At 45.2% G+C, this 17,413-nt stretch overlaps 1 protein-coding gene across 4 annotated transcripts in view; it reads left to right on the top strand.

Moving 5' to 3' along the window:
* Nucleotides 1–17,413, top strand: part of LOC133118257 (E3 ubiquitin-protein ligase NEURL1-like) — a 70,882-nt gene that overhangs the window by 48,302 nt on the left and 5,167 nt on the right. For 2 of the 4 annotated variants that reach the window (XM_061228094.1, XM_061228095.1), the window contains exons 4-5: nt 4,831–5,511; nt 17,012–17,152. In XM_061228094.1, coding sequence (XP_061084078.1) covers nt 4,831–5,511; nt 17,012–17,152 — 822 coding nt within the window. The remainder of the gene's footprint in view (nt 1–4,830; nt 5,512–17,011; nt 17,153–17,413) is intronic. The other 2 variants (XM_061228098.1, XM_061228097.1) reach the window with 2 other exon arrangements.

Below are 17,413 nucleotides of genomic sequence, written 5' to 3'. Positions count from 1 at the left end.
GTGAGCCAATTAAATTAAGTGCCTATAAATATTCTTTTTTCGTTTGTGGCCAGGGCTCAAATTACCATGGCACTTTTAGATTTAGTGAAGCGAATACTGTAGATGAGCATCAAATTGATTTGGGCCAGCAGGAAGCATTGTTAAATGTATTCTGCTGACCATGCTCTGTGTTCTCTGGTTTTATTAACATAAATATGAAAGCAAATTTAATATAGAGACATTAACAGATCATTCCATCACAAACCTGTCTTTATCATACTGAAATAGCTGGGATAAAACATTTATTGGAAATGTCATCAACATTTAGGTCAGTAGTGTTTCATCTGGTGTTGGTATTCGATTCTAATGTATGTGGAGCAGATTTGATTGTTTGTGTAATAACATTGCATTTAGAAATGGAATTATTGAACTGTTGTTTTTATTGGCATTAGTATACTCTCCCTGGCCTGCATCTATCATATCATTGAGCTAAAGATTAATCATTGCTTTGAGTTATACATTTAAACACACTTCTAGAGATTGAGGTAGAATTCACCCACACGGTTGTTTACCTTTTGTAAAGTAGCCCATACTGAAGGTCTCATTTTGTTATGCAATGAAATGAGACCTTCTGTAAAGTAGTCCGTACTGAAGGTCTCATTTTGTTATGCAATAAAATAAGCTCATCTACTATTCTTTCCCAGATACAGTTGCACAACCTGTGCTTTCCATTTCATCATTGTCCTCTTCATCGGAACATTGTGGTACTGAGTATCTGAAGGGCACACTACTCATATAATTAGCAGTTGTACAAAATAACCCTGCCTTTGAAGTATGATATTGATGGTGTCAACAAAATATCCTGGTTTGTTTTTCTGCTGTTTTTGAGCCTAAAAAGAATTTCGCTGAGCAAATTAAGTCACTACTCAGATTTGAAGTGGCAGCCAGCTATACCGTCTGTCTGTGTGTGTGGGTTTGTGAGTTCATAAGTTAGACTGGGAAAAAAATGAGTACATTTCATATGCGAGTCATCTCTATATTTAACAGCTAAAATATGATTGCATTTTATATTGACTTTCCTAGTGTTTTTTTTTTTTTACTTTTGATCCTGATAACCTTTGCAAGAAACATGTGTTTCTGCTAAAAGGCCCAAAACTGACAAACAATCTTTGAAAGGACAAAGGATGTGTTTTCTACCTGCCTGAGAAGGATTGGCAGTTTAAGGCTGATGAATTCTGAGAAAAAGAAACTGCATGCAAGTCCTCCGACCTTAAATGCTGTGACTCACAGGACTTGCATTCCTCTTTATTTACGAGCACTAATTAAGAGCGATGTAATTAATCAATACGGATATTAAAAATGGCTTGTAAGTGCCAAGTTGCGCCACATTGTTTGTTGCTCTTATGTCAGCTTTGTTTTTGTCCTTGTAATCTACTGTAAAGGTGTATACGTGCAGAGCCGACTGTCTCTGAGCTAAACTGTGTTAGGGTAGCACACGCACCAGTGTGCACTACCGTATCTACTGAGAGCACAGTACATCTCCCCTACGAAACAGGGGAGCACCAGAACCCCACAGTACCTACACGCAGATCCAAACAACAGCTGGTTGTCAAGTCATAATTATTTATGAAGCTCGTTTAAAATAACTGCCATCAACGGAAGTGCTGTACAATTTCTAATTACTATATATGTAAAAAAATAAAAACAGTGAAAAATACATAAAGATACGACAAAAACAACAACAGAGACAGGAATTAAAAGAAGTGAGATTTGAGCTGGGATTTGAAGGTGTATATGGATGGTGCAGACCTGATAGAGAGAGGCAGTTTGTTCCACAGTCTCGGGGCGACCTCAGCAAAAGCCCTGTCACCCTTTTGCTTTAGAGACCGAGGAACAGAGAGCAGCAGTTGGGCAGGAGGCCTCAGTGCCATGGGGGCAGAATATGGGTGAAGGAGATCAGAGATGTGTGTGTGTGTGGGGGGGGGGGGGGGCTGAACCATGGAGTGCTTTAAAAACAAGATATTAAAATCAATCCTAAAACTAACCAGCAGCCAGTGCAGGGTTGGTAGCTGGGGTGATTGAGGGTGAGCACAGTGGTGCAAAGCAGGCGAGCACACAGAGCAACATAGGCAATGAGCAACATAGGGCAGGCCTGACTGTCAGTCTAAGACAGGTGCTCCGAGGTAATGTGTGCATGCGATTGGATGAAATGAGTTGTGTTAATGTGATTGGTTGATTGCGGAACACGTGTGAATGTGATTGCTGAAGCTGACTATTGGTCTATCACCCTCCTCTGGTCCTCGGCGAGATAAAGACCAGCCTACCTGTCTGTAAACAGAACTGTTAAATGGGTGTCGGTTGGAAACAGGTTTAGCCTGGAGAAATGGCCACTTTTGGGACAAGAACAGGATAATTTGATTTCGGTGCTGCTTAAACAGGTGGTGAATGTGTAGACAGCGAGTGGGCATCCACTTTAGATATGCATCTACAGTTTACATTTCACAATATTCAATATGTGCTTGCTTTTCTGTGTTATTCCCCCGCTTATCAGCAGCAAAACAAAGGGTGTGGGGCAGCAGGATATATTCTCTTATCTTTATGGATGGTGGCTGTTGGGCCAGTATGACCAAGGCTAATACAGGTAAGCCATCACAGTGCGAGGGAAATGAACTTCCTCTTTCCTTTGTTGACTCTAGTGTGGCCACAATCCACATTGCAAGGTTATGGATAACAGCCCAGAAGATAGGAGACTTTAATTTCCCTTGCAAGGTAACGATTGCACAGATTGTATGGTGGCAGTGTGTGATGAATATTGTGTATCGGGGCACCGTTGGGATGTTCTCTTATGTGCGGTTATCTGTCCTTCTGATGTGGAAGTCCCATCTCTTTGGTGTGCAGTGTTAGGAACACCCTTTACTTATCTGTGGTTTTATGGCATTTTAAATGGTCTGAGCTTTCTCAGTTTATTGGTTTTCCTGGACGCCCTCAAAATATACGTAGTCTATTTTCTGTGTCTGATGCTGGGATTATTGTCATATATGAATGACCAAGACATTGACCAGTTCATCTGTTTATTTGCCTGAGAAAATACGAATTAAATCAAATTTGACTAATCAAAATGGACACAGAGTGCTGGTGTTCGGGTATGTCTGCTGTTAATACATACTACTGTGTGCTAACAGAACAGATACTGCTGGTATTAGTTATTTCCAGTGACACCAGTTATGTGGCCCCTGTATGCTCTCAATTGTGAGTTTATTATATATTTATATATTTTGTGTAGGGCTGTTTTGCTGAGGCAGATTGTTCAGCTGACGGCCATGATGGGACCCAGCTTAAGTACTCCCTTTTTTCTGTAGCTGGTGAGCAGCTGTGACCGGGAGAAGCTGTGAGGATGTGCTCTGGATCTGTGAGTGAAGGAGAGCGGCAATGTTTGATGTGTGGGGTGTGAAGTGGCCTGAATGCGATGTCTCTCCCAGGGAGGGGGGCCTGCACAGTGGCCGTGTGTCATAGTGATGCTTATTTTGTTGCGTCACCGAGCTGCGCTGACCACTGGCTGCGGACTGCACAGAGAGGAACATTGTGTTTTCAGCCCTGCAGGTGATGCGTAGTCAATATAAAGAAAAGGGCTTATTATTCAAAGCCCTGTCCATCCTTTTTCTTCAAAAGTAAGAGCTTTGTGTGTCCGCGGTCTGCCTGCAGGCACCATTTTGTTAGTGACACCGACCAAAGCAGTGGAGCAAAAGAGACTCCGTGGACTAAAGGGAATGCCTTGTCCTTTCCGTGGCTGCAGGGACCTATATATAAACAGTACCAGGGCATATTTCAGATGGCGGCAGTTAACTTTCGCACGGCAGGAGCTGCTAATGCTAATGCTAACGCAGAGTCTGCTGCCGTTTCCGCCACCGTGTGAATTTCTCCCGCTAATTCCGCTGTCGGTTGCGCTGGGGTGTGTGTGTTATTAAAGGAGGGAGCCCTGCTCTCCCAGAAGATGGGTTTTTAAGCACAAGCAGCGGCACCCCTGCGAGGGCCTCTCGTTTTCCTGCAGGCTCGGACTCAGATGCCACACAGCTCCCTGCGGGTCCTTGAGGGGAAAGCGGGTGTGCAGTGAGGTCAGGAGGCTGCTGGGTAATCTCAGTGACATTCAGGGACCAGGCTGCTCTCGTGTTGGTGAAGGGCAGGATATTAGCACAGCCTCCCTCTCTCGCTCTGTGGAATAACGATGTGTCATCCGTGACATTTACAGAACATGAAGTAGTTAAGCCTTTTTGAAGTTTTTTTTTTTTTTGGTGGTGGTGGTTTTCCCCCCAATTTCTGCCAAGATTGTAGTTCCCAGTCACACTCACACAAGTTTGCAACCCCTGCTTTCAGTTCAGGAGAGGGCAGCCAATAGCCTGCTCTCCTCAGCATGTGATATCAGCAGCCACAGTTCCCAAGTCAGCCTCTCACAGACATGAGTCAGATGAAGGCATTTCATGTGCAGCCAGACAGTAACTCACAGGCACTCAGTTGATGGAGGTCCGGTGGTGCGTGATGAAGCACTGTCATCCAGGCCTCATAACTGAAAGACTCCCATCCTCCTGTTCCCTGCCATAAGTACACTCTTAATATGAACATTATGGAAAGAGGTCATCATAGAAAGTTAAAGTGCAGAGATATCAGTCGCTCCTGGAGCTAACCAGATATATGAAAAAGCCTGGATTTCAATTGCATTTTCACATTTGTTTTGACATTAACAAACATGTTTGTTTGTTTTTTGTATACTGAGTTCAGTAATCATGGAAGGTAACTTGAATGCGAGAATAAAAATGCTTGTCTTAAGTCGGTGTCCTCCCGTCTGTCTCCCCGCAGGAAGTGAGGTCATGCAGCCGAGCTCTCTGCGGCCGCGGCCCTTCGCCGCGGTGCGCATGTCGTCCCTGCGCAGAGACGCGGACGAGTCGCGGCTCTCCGTCAGCCTCTGCGACCTCAGTGCGGATGAGGAGCAGCTGCGCCTGGCGGCGGCCTTCCCCGTGCCGCAGAACTCTCTCAACTCTCAGCGGTCCGTCCTGCTCCCCCCGCAGCTGGAGGGGGACCTCCGCTTCCACAGCCTCCGCGGGGCCCACCTGCGGCCGCTGGACGAGCAGACGGTGGCGGTCTGCGGGAGCAGCCGCGAGGAGCGGACGCTGGCCTTCACCGAGCGGCCGCTCCGCACCGGGGAAACGGTCTTCCTCAAAGTCACCGCCAGGCCTAGCCCCGCCCGCCCCCGCTCCCTCTCCTACGGGGTCACCACCTGCGACCCCTCCGCCCTCCGGCCCGGCGACCTGCCCTCCAGCCCTGAGGCCCTGGTAGACCGCAAGGAGTTCTGGGCTGTGTGCAGGGTGCCCGTGGCCCTGCACAGCGGGGACATCCTGGGATTTGTAGTCAACGCCGAGGGAGAGGTCGCTCTCAGCCACAACGGGAGGAACGCTGGGATGCGGGTGTGCGTGGACAACTCCCGCCCTCTGTGGATGTTCTTCAGCCTCCACGGAGCCGTCACACAGCTGAGGATTCTGGGTAAGTGCTGAGGTAGACTGCACCATGCCACCCATGTACCCATACAACATTAGCCAGTTAAAATAAACATCTAACACTTGCCCTTCTCGTGAGTGTCTTTGGCCAGGTCTAAGTTTAACATATGCCTTCTTTGCCCTATTTAAAGTGTTAATTGTTCACATTATTTGTCTCTACTTTCGCCAACTTAACTTCTTCTTCCACAAACTTAAAATAGCCTAAATGTAATTTATTGAAGTTTAGAACAAATGAACAAAGTTAGTGTGAATCGGAGGGCCATTTGCCAGAACTTGGACTCAAAGGGAGTTATTTTTAAGTGGGTGGAAGTGAGTCAGAAGGAGCTGGAAGCCTAAGAACAGAGTGTAAAATGTGCTCGTGGTCACTGAAGCGCAGGGAGAGCAGCACTGAGAGGAAGAGAAGGACTGGGAGGGAAGCAGCAGTGGGCTTCGGGAGATTTCTTGATTTATTTTTTCTCGTGACAAAAGGTGAAGACGTTTCCGAGAGCTTAGTCACGATGCGCTCGCTTTCAATCCCCGCTGACAAATCCAATGGGAACTTTGCGCTTTTCATTGTCCTGCTGTGTTTATGTACGCTGCATTCATAGTCTGTGTGGATCTGTGGTTCTGCCAGTTGAAACACCATCTCCCGTCTAATATGACTAACCATGCATAGACATGGGTCCAAGGTCTAGGATCAGTGTCATACTTCACGAGCCAATCCGTCTATTTCTTTCTTCAACTTGAAATAATGATGGGCTGACTGTTCCTGCCCAAAACTGTGTCAATGTCCCAGAAGTGAGCAGTGCCTCTATTGAGTTCACAGCATTGTGTGCAGTTGAACAAGGAGCTCCAGTGGGTATCTGCTGATTCACCACGGACCCACACAGATTGAATATTTCCAGTCTGAAGAGCCCTTGTTATTCAAATCACATCTAACTAATCAGTTTAGAGGCACTCCAAGTCCACACGGCATGGAAGTGACGGAAATGCAACCAGCGAGCCTGGCATTTTTCCATTAACACAGCTCCTTTAAAAGATCGCACCTTCAAGATGGCTGTCTGTGGAATAACGAGGTGTCTGATTGGAAGAAAGCACCGCGCTCTCTTGCCAAATGCACCGCCACCTAGAAAACCACATCGCACCTGTTAAAGCAACCTTAAAGCTATTAGCATTTGTGATTTTTGTTATTTCTGTAATAGAAGATGTAAAGAATACTCCCAATTCTCTTGCTCATTTGGTAACGGAGATGGTCCTAGAATGAATTAACATGGTATGTGCACATAGAGGAATCTTTGGGCTCAAGCTAAGAAAAAAAATATAACATTAAGGAGCAAAAGACATTGGCTTAGGCTCTTGATAAGCCTTGGTCTCCTTCCAAAATAGCTAATAGAACGTTTATTCTGAGAGCTTCCAGACTGTCTGCTACAGACGCTCACGTAGTGCAAGGCACGCTCATGTAGCCCTGTGACACGTCTAAGCTCGGTTAAGCACTGGCACATTGTTTCCCTTCCAACAAATCACATCTTTAGTACTGGCCCTTTACTCCCCTTGCCTGTGCCACAAAAATGTATTTTTACCAAATATCTGTGAAAATGGAAGGCTGTGGTGTTAATATTGTTAGCGTATAACTACATGTTCCAGTCATATCAAGACATAACGCTGACTTTATAAAATGCTACTTTAAATGTACAGTAAATTATATTGGTATTGAAAAACGGATAGAATATATACGGTATGTAATTTAATGGAGAAATATAATCGCTAAATATTTTAATTATTGCTGCTTTGGTCTCAGTGGGATTTAGCTGAACATAATTATTGATCAAAGGAATCATTAAGCAAAAAGGACAGTTATACCTACACATACTGGAAGTATATTTCCAGTGACTACAGATTTCAATTGTATTATTCAATGTATTCCAGTATATTTTTCGATACATAGCGATATATGTTCTGTGAGTACTGTCAAACAGAAGATTGTCCAAAATAATATCACCCCATGCTTGTGGATGGATTCTAAGATCAACGTGACATTAGTTTGTCATGCAAACAGCTACAGTATAAAGTTTAAAAAATGACAGTCTTGAGCTGGGATGAAAAGCGTTGGCTGTGATGCGTTTGTGTTGTGAATAAACACTCGCGTGCAGCTCTGCACAGCGTCAGATACACACACCGACAGTGAAACTGAGAGGAGCCTGCACAGAGTAAGTTAGCGTCTGACTAATGGAGGCAGATGGAATCAGGTCAGCACATTGTGAGGGGGAGTGGGAGCTGTCTGTGAACCGTGATCCTCCATTCTGTGCCTGTCACAGAAGCTACAGTCTGTACCTGTTCACTGCAGTGGAAGATTGATGTACGTATGGGACATATTCGCTTTGAAAAGGACGATGAAATATGGCATTTGCCTTGAGGTAATGCAGGGATTGGACCATACAGTAACTATAACTGGGGGTGTGATCTGGCAATGAATGATGGGGAAATTTTAAATGCGTATAGCAAATGCTTTGCTCATAAATCTGGTGGTGGTCTGATCAAGTGACAATCTGGAAATAAATTCAACCTCGAAGATGCCCAACACTATTAAAGCCGGTTTTAATATTTGTTTTTTGCAAATATTGGAATTGTTCTTGAAATTGTATTTATTTGATGTTATGCTTTCATTGCTGGTACAGGGCTTTTGTAGGAATGGCTGGCTTTATGAGTTTCACAGCCCAGTAACTCTGATAGCTCTGTGTCCTGAGGTGCTGAGTCGTGTTGTAGACCTGAGCAGCTCGTCCTGATAGAAATGGGTCTGACCAGGTCCCAGAGGCTATCTCACACACCATAGTCTGCTCTTTATGGCAGAAAACGTGTGCCAGTTCCTGCTTCACAGAACGGTACATGCATCCTGGAGAGTTCACATACTGCGGATAACATCCAGGCTGAAGTGTTTCTCCCATAAGTCTCTGAGCTACGATTATGTTCCAGGCCCCCGATTGGAGAGGTTTGATAATAAAATGTGCACAGCCTAAATGTACATGACCTTTTTTCGAACATACTTCACAGCGGTGATACCTGCGGTGATACTCTTGCAATCTCATAGCTGCTGGCCAAAAGTGGAGATTAGAATTTGTTTATAAGGCACGTATGCTTGGATTTGTCTGCATGCGCAAAAATGTCAGTGATTCTTTTCTTTTTTTTTTAAATGAATTTATTTCCGATTTTTTCCTTTCCTCCCAATTTGGTAGCCAATTGTACCCCATCTAATCCAATTAATGTAAACCACCCACACCCCATCCCTCAGCGGCCCGAAGGAGAGCAACACACCTTCAACACACCTTCTTCCAGCCATCTCGTCTCATGCTCGTGCTCGTGCTCGTGCTCGTGCTCGTGCTCGTGCTCATGACCACGCCCGGGGTTCTGTTGTGCGCGGCGATATGCTATCCCTGCCAAGTCCCTCCCTCTGGAGTAGCGAGCCAATTATGCCGCTCCACGAGAGTCCGCCAAACTTGGCTTTTGGGAGGACCGGGAATCGAACCCCGATCCTTGTGTGCAACTGCAACGAACTTCAACCGCAAGTCCGCTGCATCTTAGCCTGTTGCGCCACCACGGCTCCTGGCCATTCTTATTTAACTGAGTGAGTGGGACCTGGTCTGGCCTGTAGTGGCGACACAGCCGAAGTGGGACTTCTTGTATAGACAGTACTATCCAGAAAAACTTTGACTGCACTGAATCCAGCTCTTTACTGTGTCAAAGACTTCTGGCTTATGGCTCCCTAGGTACCAGGGTCTGAATTTCTTAACAAAGCAAATTGTGCAATAAATCATTTAAGGGATTCACTGGAGAAAATGAATAACAGGTGAGCTGATGTACTGTAGATTCTTCAAGACCTTGTCTCGCCAGGATTTACGTACAGTAGATCACCCAACACAGGTGCGAGAGTCTTAGCGAGGAAAAATGGCTCTTATTTTTACCACCCTGATGTCTGTTTTCAATACTAATGTGTTCATTTTGTGCACAGCACCAGGTACAGACATGTTTAAGAGTGTAGATGCCTGTTCCTCAATCCACGATATTCAAGGGTTTGGTTTTCCACCCTCCCTGTAGAGTCAGGTGTGAAAACCATCTGGCCAAACAGTAGCACTAAATGTTCAGTTAATTACGCAGGAGAAAGCCAGGGCTGGATTTGGATTCCAGGACCAGATTTGGGGTCTAACACAAAGAGCCAGACTCTCCCCAACTTTCTGGTGAGATTCACTCTGAAGTGATCAGAGCCACTCTATTGCTCTTCCCTTTTTAACTGCCTGAACAATCCTTGTTTGCCAAAAGGCCCATCGGCAACTATAACTATAATGATAAGGATGTGAGTATCTGTTTCATTAAACTGTCAGCACTTTGTGTAGCTGTGCTAAAGTGCTGTACAAATCAGTCCTTCATTCATTTTACTCTTAACAACAACAGTCAGTCTAAATCAGATGGTGTCTGCTTTATCTGAGTAAGTATTACATTCTTAGTCAGCTTTATTACATTATTGCTTTTTTTCTAACCGGATAATGTCGAAAACAATCAATGGCATCATTTTAGTGTCAAATAATGTCATCATTTGTCAACATTTATTGCATTATTGAATTATATTATATGTTCGTTGGCACTTAGAGCAACATTTTATTACATTACCGGTCAGTTATTATGTTATCAGTTGTTACAAGCCTCACTGTGGTTTCCAGGTGTTTAATTTATTATTATTCTCATGCTGTGTTAGTCAGACATAATGAGAACAGCATGTTTATTCTAGTGTGTGCAAAGGCGTCGGTTTCCTGGCGTAACATTTATAAAAAGCAATCTTATTCAATGACAGCTCCAGTCATTCCGCCAATGGTTTTTGGTTACTGTACGATTGTGCTTTTGATTATAGTCATGGCGAATGTGTTTTGGTCTTAGGTAACACTCTGAAGTTGTACTGATCTTTAATCTGGCAGGGCTGACATAGCTGCATATCCCTGACTGATACAGACATCAACATCTCTCCTACATAAGTTGTGGGGCGACATTGACTCAGGTGGCAGCCGGAGGGTTACCGAGCAAGACGCCTGACCCCCCAAATGCTCCTCATGCGCTGGTTGGTGCCTTGGATGGCAGCCAATCGCTGTTGGTGTGAGTGTGTGTATCAATGAGTGAATGAGCATCAATTGTACAGTGCTTTGGATAGAGGTGCTACATAAATGCCAACCATTTACTATTTACTATACGTTACAGGTGGTTACAGGCAAAAGATAATTATGAGAGTATAGTTTGACGTACCAGGATGTACATCCATCATTTTTATAACGATAAACATATTATAATTCTTGAAATGTATATTGTAATTTATTTAATGTATATTTATTTCTAAAATATTTTCTAAAATGTTACAAATAATGCAATACATGTTATATATAAAGGCCTTTTCAAGAACCCAAAGGCACTTTTTGAATTATGGCGACACACAGAAATAGCAGATGCATCACACATAGAGTAGGACAATCCGGAGACTGGTACACTAAGACAGTGATAGTGGGGTGGATGCTTTGATTGGCTTTGAGAGAGGTACTTTAAAACTCAGTTCACAGAATTTTGCTCTGTATTGTGTGGGTAGTGACAGAGCCTTAACACACAGAGGGGTTTGCTGGTTATTATTCAGTGTTCTCCGTATGTATAATGTATTCCTGCCAAATGTCATTTTGTTCACGCTCAGACGAACAGCTTGCCACCTACGTCTTTCACCCACCGGCGGTAATGCTACGTCTGTCTGGTCTGCTCATCGTCCTCTCTCTCCCTCTCTCTCTCTCCCTCCCTCCCTCTCCCTCCTTCCTCTTTGCATGTCTCTTCCTCCCACACTCCCTCCCATTGGGGTTCCTCTCCCGTGTGTCCTTCCGGCGGACAGACAGGCAGGCAGACAGACACACGGACAGGAGCGGAGGCGATAGCGTTAGTGTGACTCAGACTCCAGTTCTGTGCTGGGGACTCGGCGAGGCTGAAAGGCCAGCAGATGACTCGCTTCACCGCCGCGCGGTTCAGACTTCCAGAAGCTTCTTTCAACAGCCTGTTTGCACTCACTGTACAATTTCTACATTTTCAATATATTTGACACCATAAATCCTTTTTTACTCTGCCAGGTAGTGCAGCAGCTAAGTGTGAATTCAAACGCATTGGGGATTTAACATCAAGTAACTATGTTTGTTCAGGTAAAACATACGATTATATAATGTCATATTACTTTTAACTTTGACTGAGAAGGCACCATTATTATTCCTTTATTTGAACAGGTGGTCTCATTGAGACCAGGATCTCTTTTTCAAGAGACCTGTTACAACAAGACGGATACAAAAATCAACAGACAAAAATGCATCTCAAACACGCATTACACATAAAGTCAAGCACGGAGTGAACGGTGAACTTTGCATGACTATGAGGTGGGGTTGGTTCAGTGACCTTCAGCAACCAGTGACTAACACTGAAAAACCACATACCATAGCTGGTTTATTGAATAAATTTTGGAATTAGATCCGTAAACCTAGTAAGCACAAACTCTTTTTTTTGTTTAGTTGTTTTTCTTTGGTTGCTTTCACATTGATTACTCAGTGCTAACATCCTGGCGACGGAGGTGATGAGTTGTGGTTGCTGACTGGGGAAGTAGACGTTTGCTCTTGCATCTCGGTCTTTGATCTTGATATAAATGGAGGCAGGGCTTGAGAAAGCCCTGTGTACATGGTAAAGGCACTCCTTACACAGACACGTGAAGTCCTTAATGAAAACTATTTATCCATACCAGGACTGGAAGGACAGCATTCTGCTGCAGGGACTGGTGAAACAGAGGCACGCAAAGTCTCAATAATAATCTATTGTTATTATTATTATTTTTATTATTATTATTTTTATTTATGTTAATTTGTCCGACCTCATAGATTTGAATGTTTGTATTCAGTCAAAATATAGTAAAAGGCACCATTGATCAAATATATTTAGCATATTCTAAAGATTTTACACTGCAAAACTATGCTGTGAAGAAGTATGTTCCATTGTTGCCAAAAAAAAAACCTGTTTCTGTACTGTTAGGTGCTTTCCATTTTATTACTGTTAACTGTCAACATCAGTTCACTCCACCTGCTTGACCAGGGACTGGTTCATCAGCGTAGCTCAGAGACTTATTGGAGAAACACTTTGGCCTAGATGTTACCCACAGGACACTCATTCCACAAAAGCATTCAGTGAAATGCGCATTCACTAGTGTGAAGCAAGCACTGGCATGCATCCATCTGTCATGCTACATCACGCATCCATTTGGGGGGACGGTGGGGTGTGGGTGTGGGTGTGTGGGGTGTGGGTGTGTGTGTGGGGTGTGGGGTGTGAGGTGTGGGGTGTGTGTGGGGTGTGGGGGTGTGGGTGTGTGTGTGGGGTGTGAGGTGTGGGGTGTGTGGGGTGTGGGTGTGTGTGTGGGGTGTGAGGTGTGGGTGTGTGTGTGGGGTGTGTGTGTGGGGTGTGTGTGTGGGTGTGTGTGTGGGGTGTGGGTGTGTGAGGTGTGGGGTGTGTGTGTGGGGTGTGGGTGTGTGTGTGGGGTGTGTGTGTGGGGTGTGGGTGTGGGGTGTGAGGTGTGGGGTGTGTGGGGTGGGTGTGGGGTGTGTGTGTGGGGTGTGAGGTGTGGGTGTGTGGGGTGTGAGGTGTGGATGTGGGTGTGGGTGTGGGGTGCCTCTGCATCCAGCGTCCGTCCGGGCGGTGTTTAACGCCACACGCGAGTAGCGCGATTCGGCCGCTTCTAGAAGCTAGGACGGCTTGACCCTCGTACAAACATATCAGTTTCAGCTGGCCGCCACATGAGCCACCGCTAGCGCTAGGCTAAAGGGTAAACACAGCTGTTTTTGCAGATTGAAACCGAGACCCACCGGAGAGGGTGGTGGTACTGACCTAATATGGCAGCTGAGAGGAGCAGATTTACTGTACGTGGGCAGGGCTGCTGTACGTGAGACGCTGGGGAGCGTGCGCCGCATTGTGTACATTCCTGCCGCAGTGCCCGGGCTTTAGGAGAAGCCGTTTCGCCTGATCGTGTGTGTTTTCTCGGTCCCTGCGAGGCACAGCTGTTTGTATTTCTCTAATCTCGCCGGTGAAGCTAGGGAGGGTTGCCAGGTCTGGGGCTGCCAGGTCAGCTGCTGGAGCGATTATCAGACCACCGGGTTCATTCTGTGGGAACGGCCATTTTGGACTAATACAGATATCATACATGGCTTAGTGAGGATATTCCTCACTGTAGACTATAATACCATGACTGGTCCTTTCTGAGTCCTGACTAATACCCATCCATCCATCCATCCATCCATCCATTATCTGAACCCGCTTATCCTGAACAGGGACGCAGGGTGGCTGGAGCCTATCCCAGCATACATTGGGCGAAAGGCAGGAATACACCCTGGACAGGTCGCCAGTCCATCGCAGGGCACACACACCATTCACTCACACCTACGGGCAATTTAGACTCTCCAATCAGCCTAACCTGCATGTCTTTGGACTGTGGGAGGAAACCGGAGTACCCGGACGAAACCCACGCAGACACGGGGAGAACATGCAAACTCCGCACAGAGAGGCCCCGGCTGACGGGAATTTGAACCCAGGACCTCCTTGCTGTGAGGCGGCAGTGCTACCCACTGCACCATCCGTGCCGCCCTCCTGACTAATACCTCAACAATATATGCACACAAACACACACAGAGATACATATACACATACACACACATGCGAATGCAGACAGGCAGGGACAGACATACACACACAGACAGATTCATGTGATTCATATAATGAATTGGCTTTAAACCGTTTTAAATTATGGTAATAATGTGTTAATTTAGTTCTTCACACGGTTGTGTTCTTTCAGCCGCTTTGCTCTTATCCAGAAGCCCAAAATAAAAGCGAGTGTAAATGATGACCTCACTCGGTGTCAGCGCATTGCCATAGAAACCCTCACTGCACAGTGGTGTCAGACAGCTCCAGTGTTACTGCTGTCCACTCTCACGACAGGCAGGGCATGTCACACGGGTCACATCTCCTTCAGTCATAGGTGTGACTCTATAAAGACTAAAGCCTGATTTATACTCTGTCCCAGCGCCTTTTCAACAAGTGTCTGCGTAGCCTATCCATGACGGTGAATTTCAGCGTTCCGTCTGGCTGTCCAATCAACACTGCGTGACAAAGTATGATGTCTGTGACATGACTAATACCTAAAGGTTCGCAGCAGTGAGTGTTTTTTCTGTTGAAAATACAATTTTCTTGTACGACACTTGTCGATGTATATATCAGACCTAATACAAAGAGTTATCACTCTTTCTGGGTGATCTTCAGTAAGCCAAATTATAATGAATTACAAAATTGTAAAGAATATTTTCTATTTAATAGTTACATAATTTGCTGTTTAATCATGAGAAGTGAATACAATGAGATTTTTATACCCCCAGTCATTGTACTTAATGACCTAATTAGATCAGTGTAATTTTGTATGCATATTTGCTTTGTTTGCTTCATTACTTTTACTGAGGACAATAGTAAGGGAAAATGGATTTGCATCCTAATGCACTTAACAATAGACACATAACCAATGACCTACTCTACAAAACAACTAACCACACCACAGGATATTTAAAGACGGTACATTGTGGAAAGTACTTTTGCGGCCCAAAACTTTCTCAAGCGCAGTTTGCAAGTCTGCTTCCTTAGACTGATAAAAATGGCTGGAGGTGCCGTCATGTTCATCTTGTTTTTATTTTATTAAAAAACTAAGAACCTTAATGAATAATAAGCAGGGGGAGTCTGACCAATCAAATTCCTTTGGCTCCTATGACAATGGGATGAAATTTGGAATATTTGGAAAGGTCTGTCACTGGTCGGAGTGATCAGGGTCTGTTGTGACCTGAGGTCGATTGTTACGCAATGTTCTCCATGACTAAGGTTGGTTACCTCTGATCCTGTAGTGACGTTTTGAGATTCATCCTAGCTCTGCCCTTGGGAAAAGGCTCAGACGGTGCTTGTGGTGGGAGCGTTCAGTGTGGAGCCAGAATCACAGGATACCTCCCCACTTCTGTCAGTCACAGCATGTGTGTTTCCACCCCTGTCATTTGGAGAGGAATCTGAGATGCTGGTGTTCCCCTGTCCTGGGAAGGTATGGCAAGCCTTAAGTGCCTCTTACTAAGTTTCACAGGAGGTGAACACCTATTAACTTACACAGGAGGTATGAGGAAGGAGCACTATACCTACATACCGCCCTGTGGCGTTCAAATGCACAACATTCATTAAAGTACAATGATGTTTCGGCCATTTTGTTCTTCCATCATGTACTGTAGATCAGCGGTAGCCAGCCCTGTTCCTGGAGATCTACCGTCCTCTAGGTTTTTACTCTATGCCTAAGAAAGCACACCTCATTCAACAGCTACATATTTTCTTGAGCTTCTAATTAGTAGTCGCATATGCCAGATTAAGGTTGAAATGAAGGATGGTGGATACAGGATCGACACTGTTGTGCAAGGACTTTGTCTACTGATTGCAGTGATTGATGCAGTGATTGATAATGATTGTAATATCCTTTGACGGTAATGTCTGATGACTTCCATGACTGATTTTATATTTTCTATATTGTCTTGGAACTTCATATTAATATGCTTGTATATTATATATACCCCAGTCTCATTGTGTAAGTACTAGTTATTGTCTGGTTTTTATCTGCATTATAAATGTTAGTTTTGTAATTCAATAGCAGACATGCTGACATAATAATAACTTTAAATGGAAATAACTTACAATAAAGAGATGCATTCCGTTCAGCTCTATTGTCAAAGCAGATTTATGTTTGCGGTGGCACGGATGGTGCAGTGGGTAGCACTGCCGCCTCACAGCAAGGAGGTCCTGGGTTTGAATCCCCGTCGGCCGGGGCCTCTCTGTGCGGAGTTTGCATGTTCTCCCCGTGTCTGCGTGGGTTTCCTCCCACAGTCCAAAGACATGCAGGTTAGGCTGATTGGAGAGTCTAAATTGCCCGTAGGTATGAGTGTGTGAGTGAATGGTGTGTGTGCCCTGCGATGGACTGGCGACCTGTCCAGGGTGTATTCCTGCCTTTTGCCCAATGTATGCTGGGATAGGCTCCAGCCCCCCTGCGACCCTGATCAGGATAAGCGGGTTCAGATAATGGATGGATGGATGGATGGATTTATGTTCTCTGTCTGGGTGTGGCACTGTGGTCTCGATCAGAATGCTAATAATTTGATATGCAAGGAAACCTCTCAACTGTGTGTTGGGTTCATTCATTTTGAATGTACACACAGCCGTTTCTTTGAGAGAGATGGCTACACTTTTGCAGGTCTCTCATTGGCCGAGCCCCGCTATGCTCGCCATGTTTCACAGCCTGCCTAACCTCAGCCCTGATCTTTCAGAATAAAAGCGTTTAAACCCAGTGTGAAACGTGTCCTGTGTATCGAGATGGAAAGTAACAAAAAAAAATGTTTTTCTTATGGCAGGTTCGGCTCAGCTCGGTGACCTCCGGGGGCCGTCCAGCCCCGGGACCCCCAACTCCACCCCCAACACCCCCACAGGAACGTGCAGCTTTGAGCCCGCCCTCAACGGAAGCTGTCCTGGGGCTTTGAGCCGATTGGCCGACGGTTAGCGCACTTCCTCCTTATGAAGGGCTGAACCAGCCTTCCACAATTATACAACACTATATCGCCAGAGACAGGATACGAACCAACCCCATCTCCTTATGGCCCTGTACAATTAAAGTCATAGACTATTTTTCTTCCACCTACGCTATTCAACTTCACGCCCTGCGGGCCGCAGTGTCTGCAGGTATTTGCTCCTGCCGTGTGCTACACCAGCTGATTTCACTGATTAGCTTCTCTGAAACAAGCAGGTAAAATAATCTG

This window comes from Conger conger, chromosome 18, assembly GCF_963514075.1.
Source record: "Conger conger chromosome 18, fConCon1.1, whole genome shotgun sequence".
Lineage (NCBI taxonomy): Eukaryota > Metazoa > Chordata > Actinopteri > Anguilliformes > Congridae > Conger > Conger conger.
The sequence above is the reverse complement of the archived record's forward strand: the minus strand, read 5'-3'. Positions and strand labels throughout refer to the sequence as shown.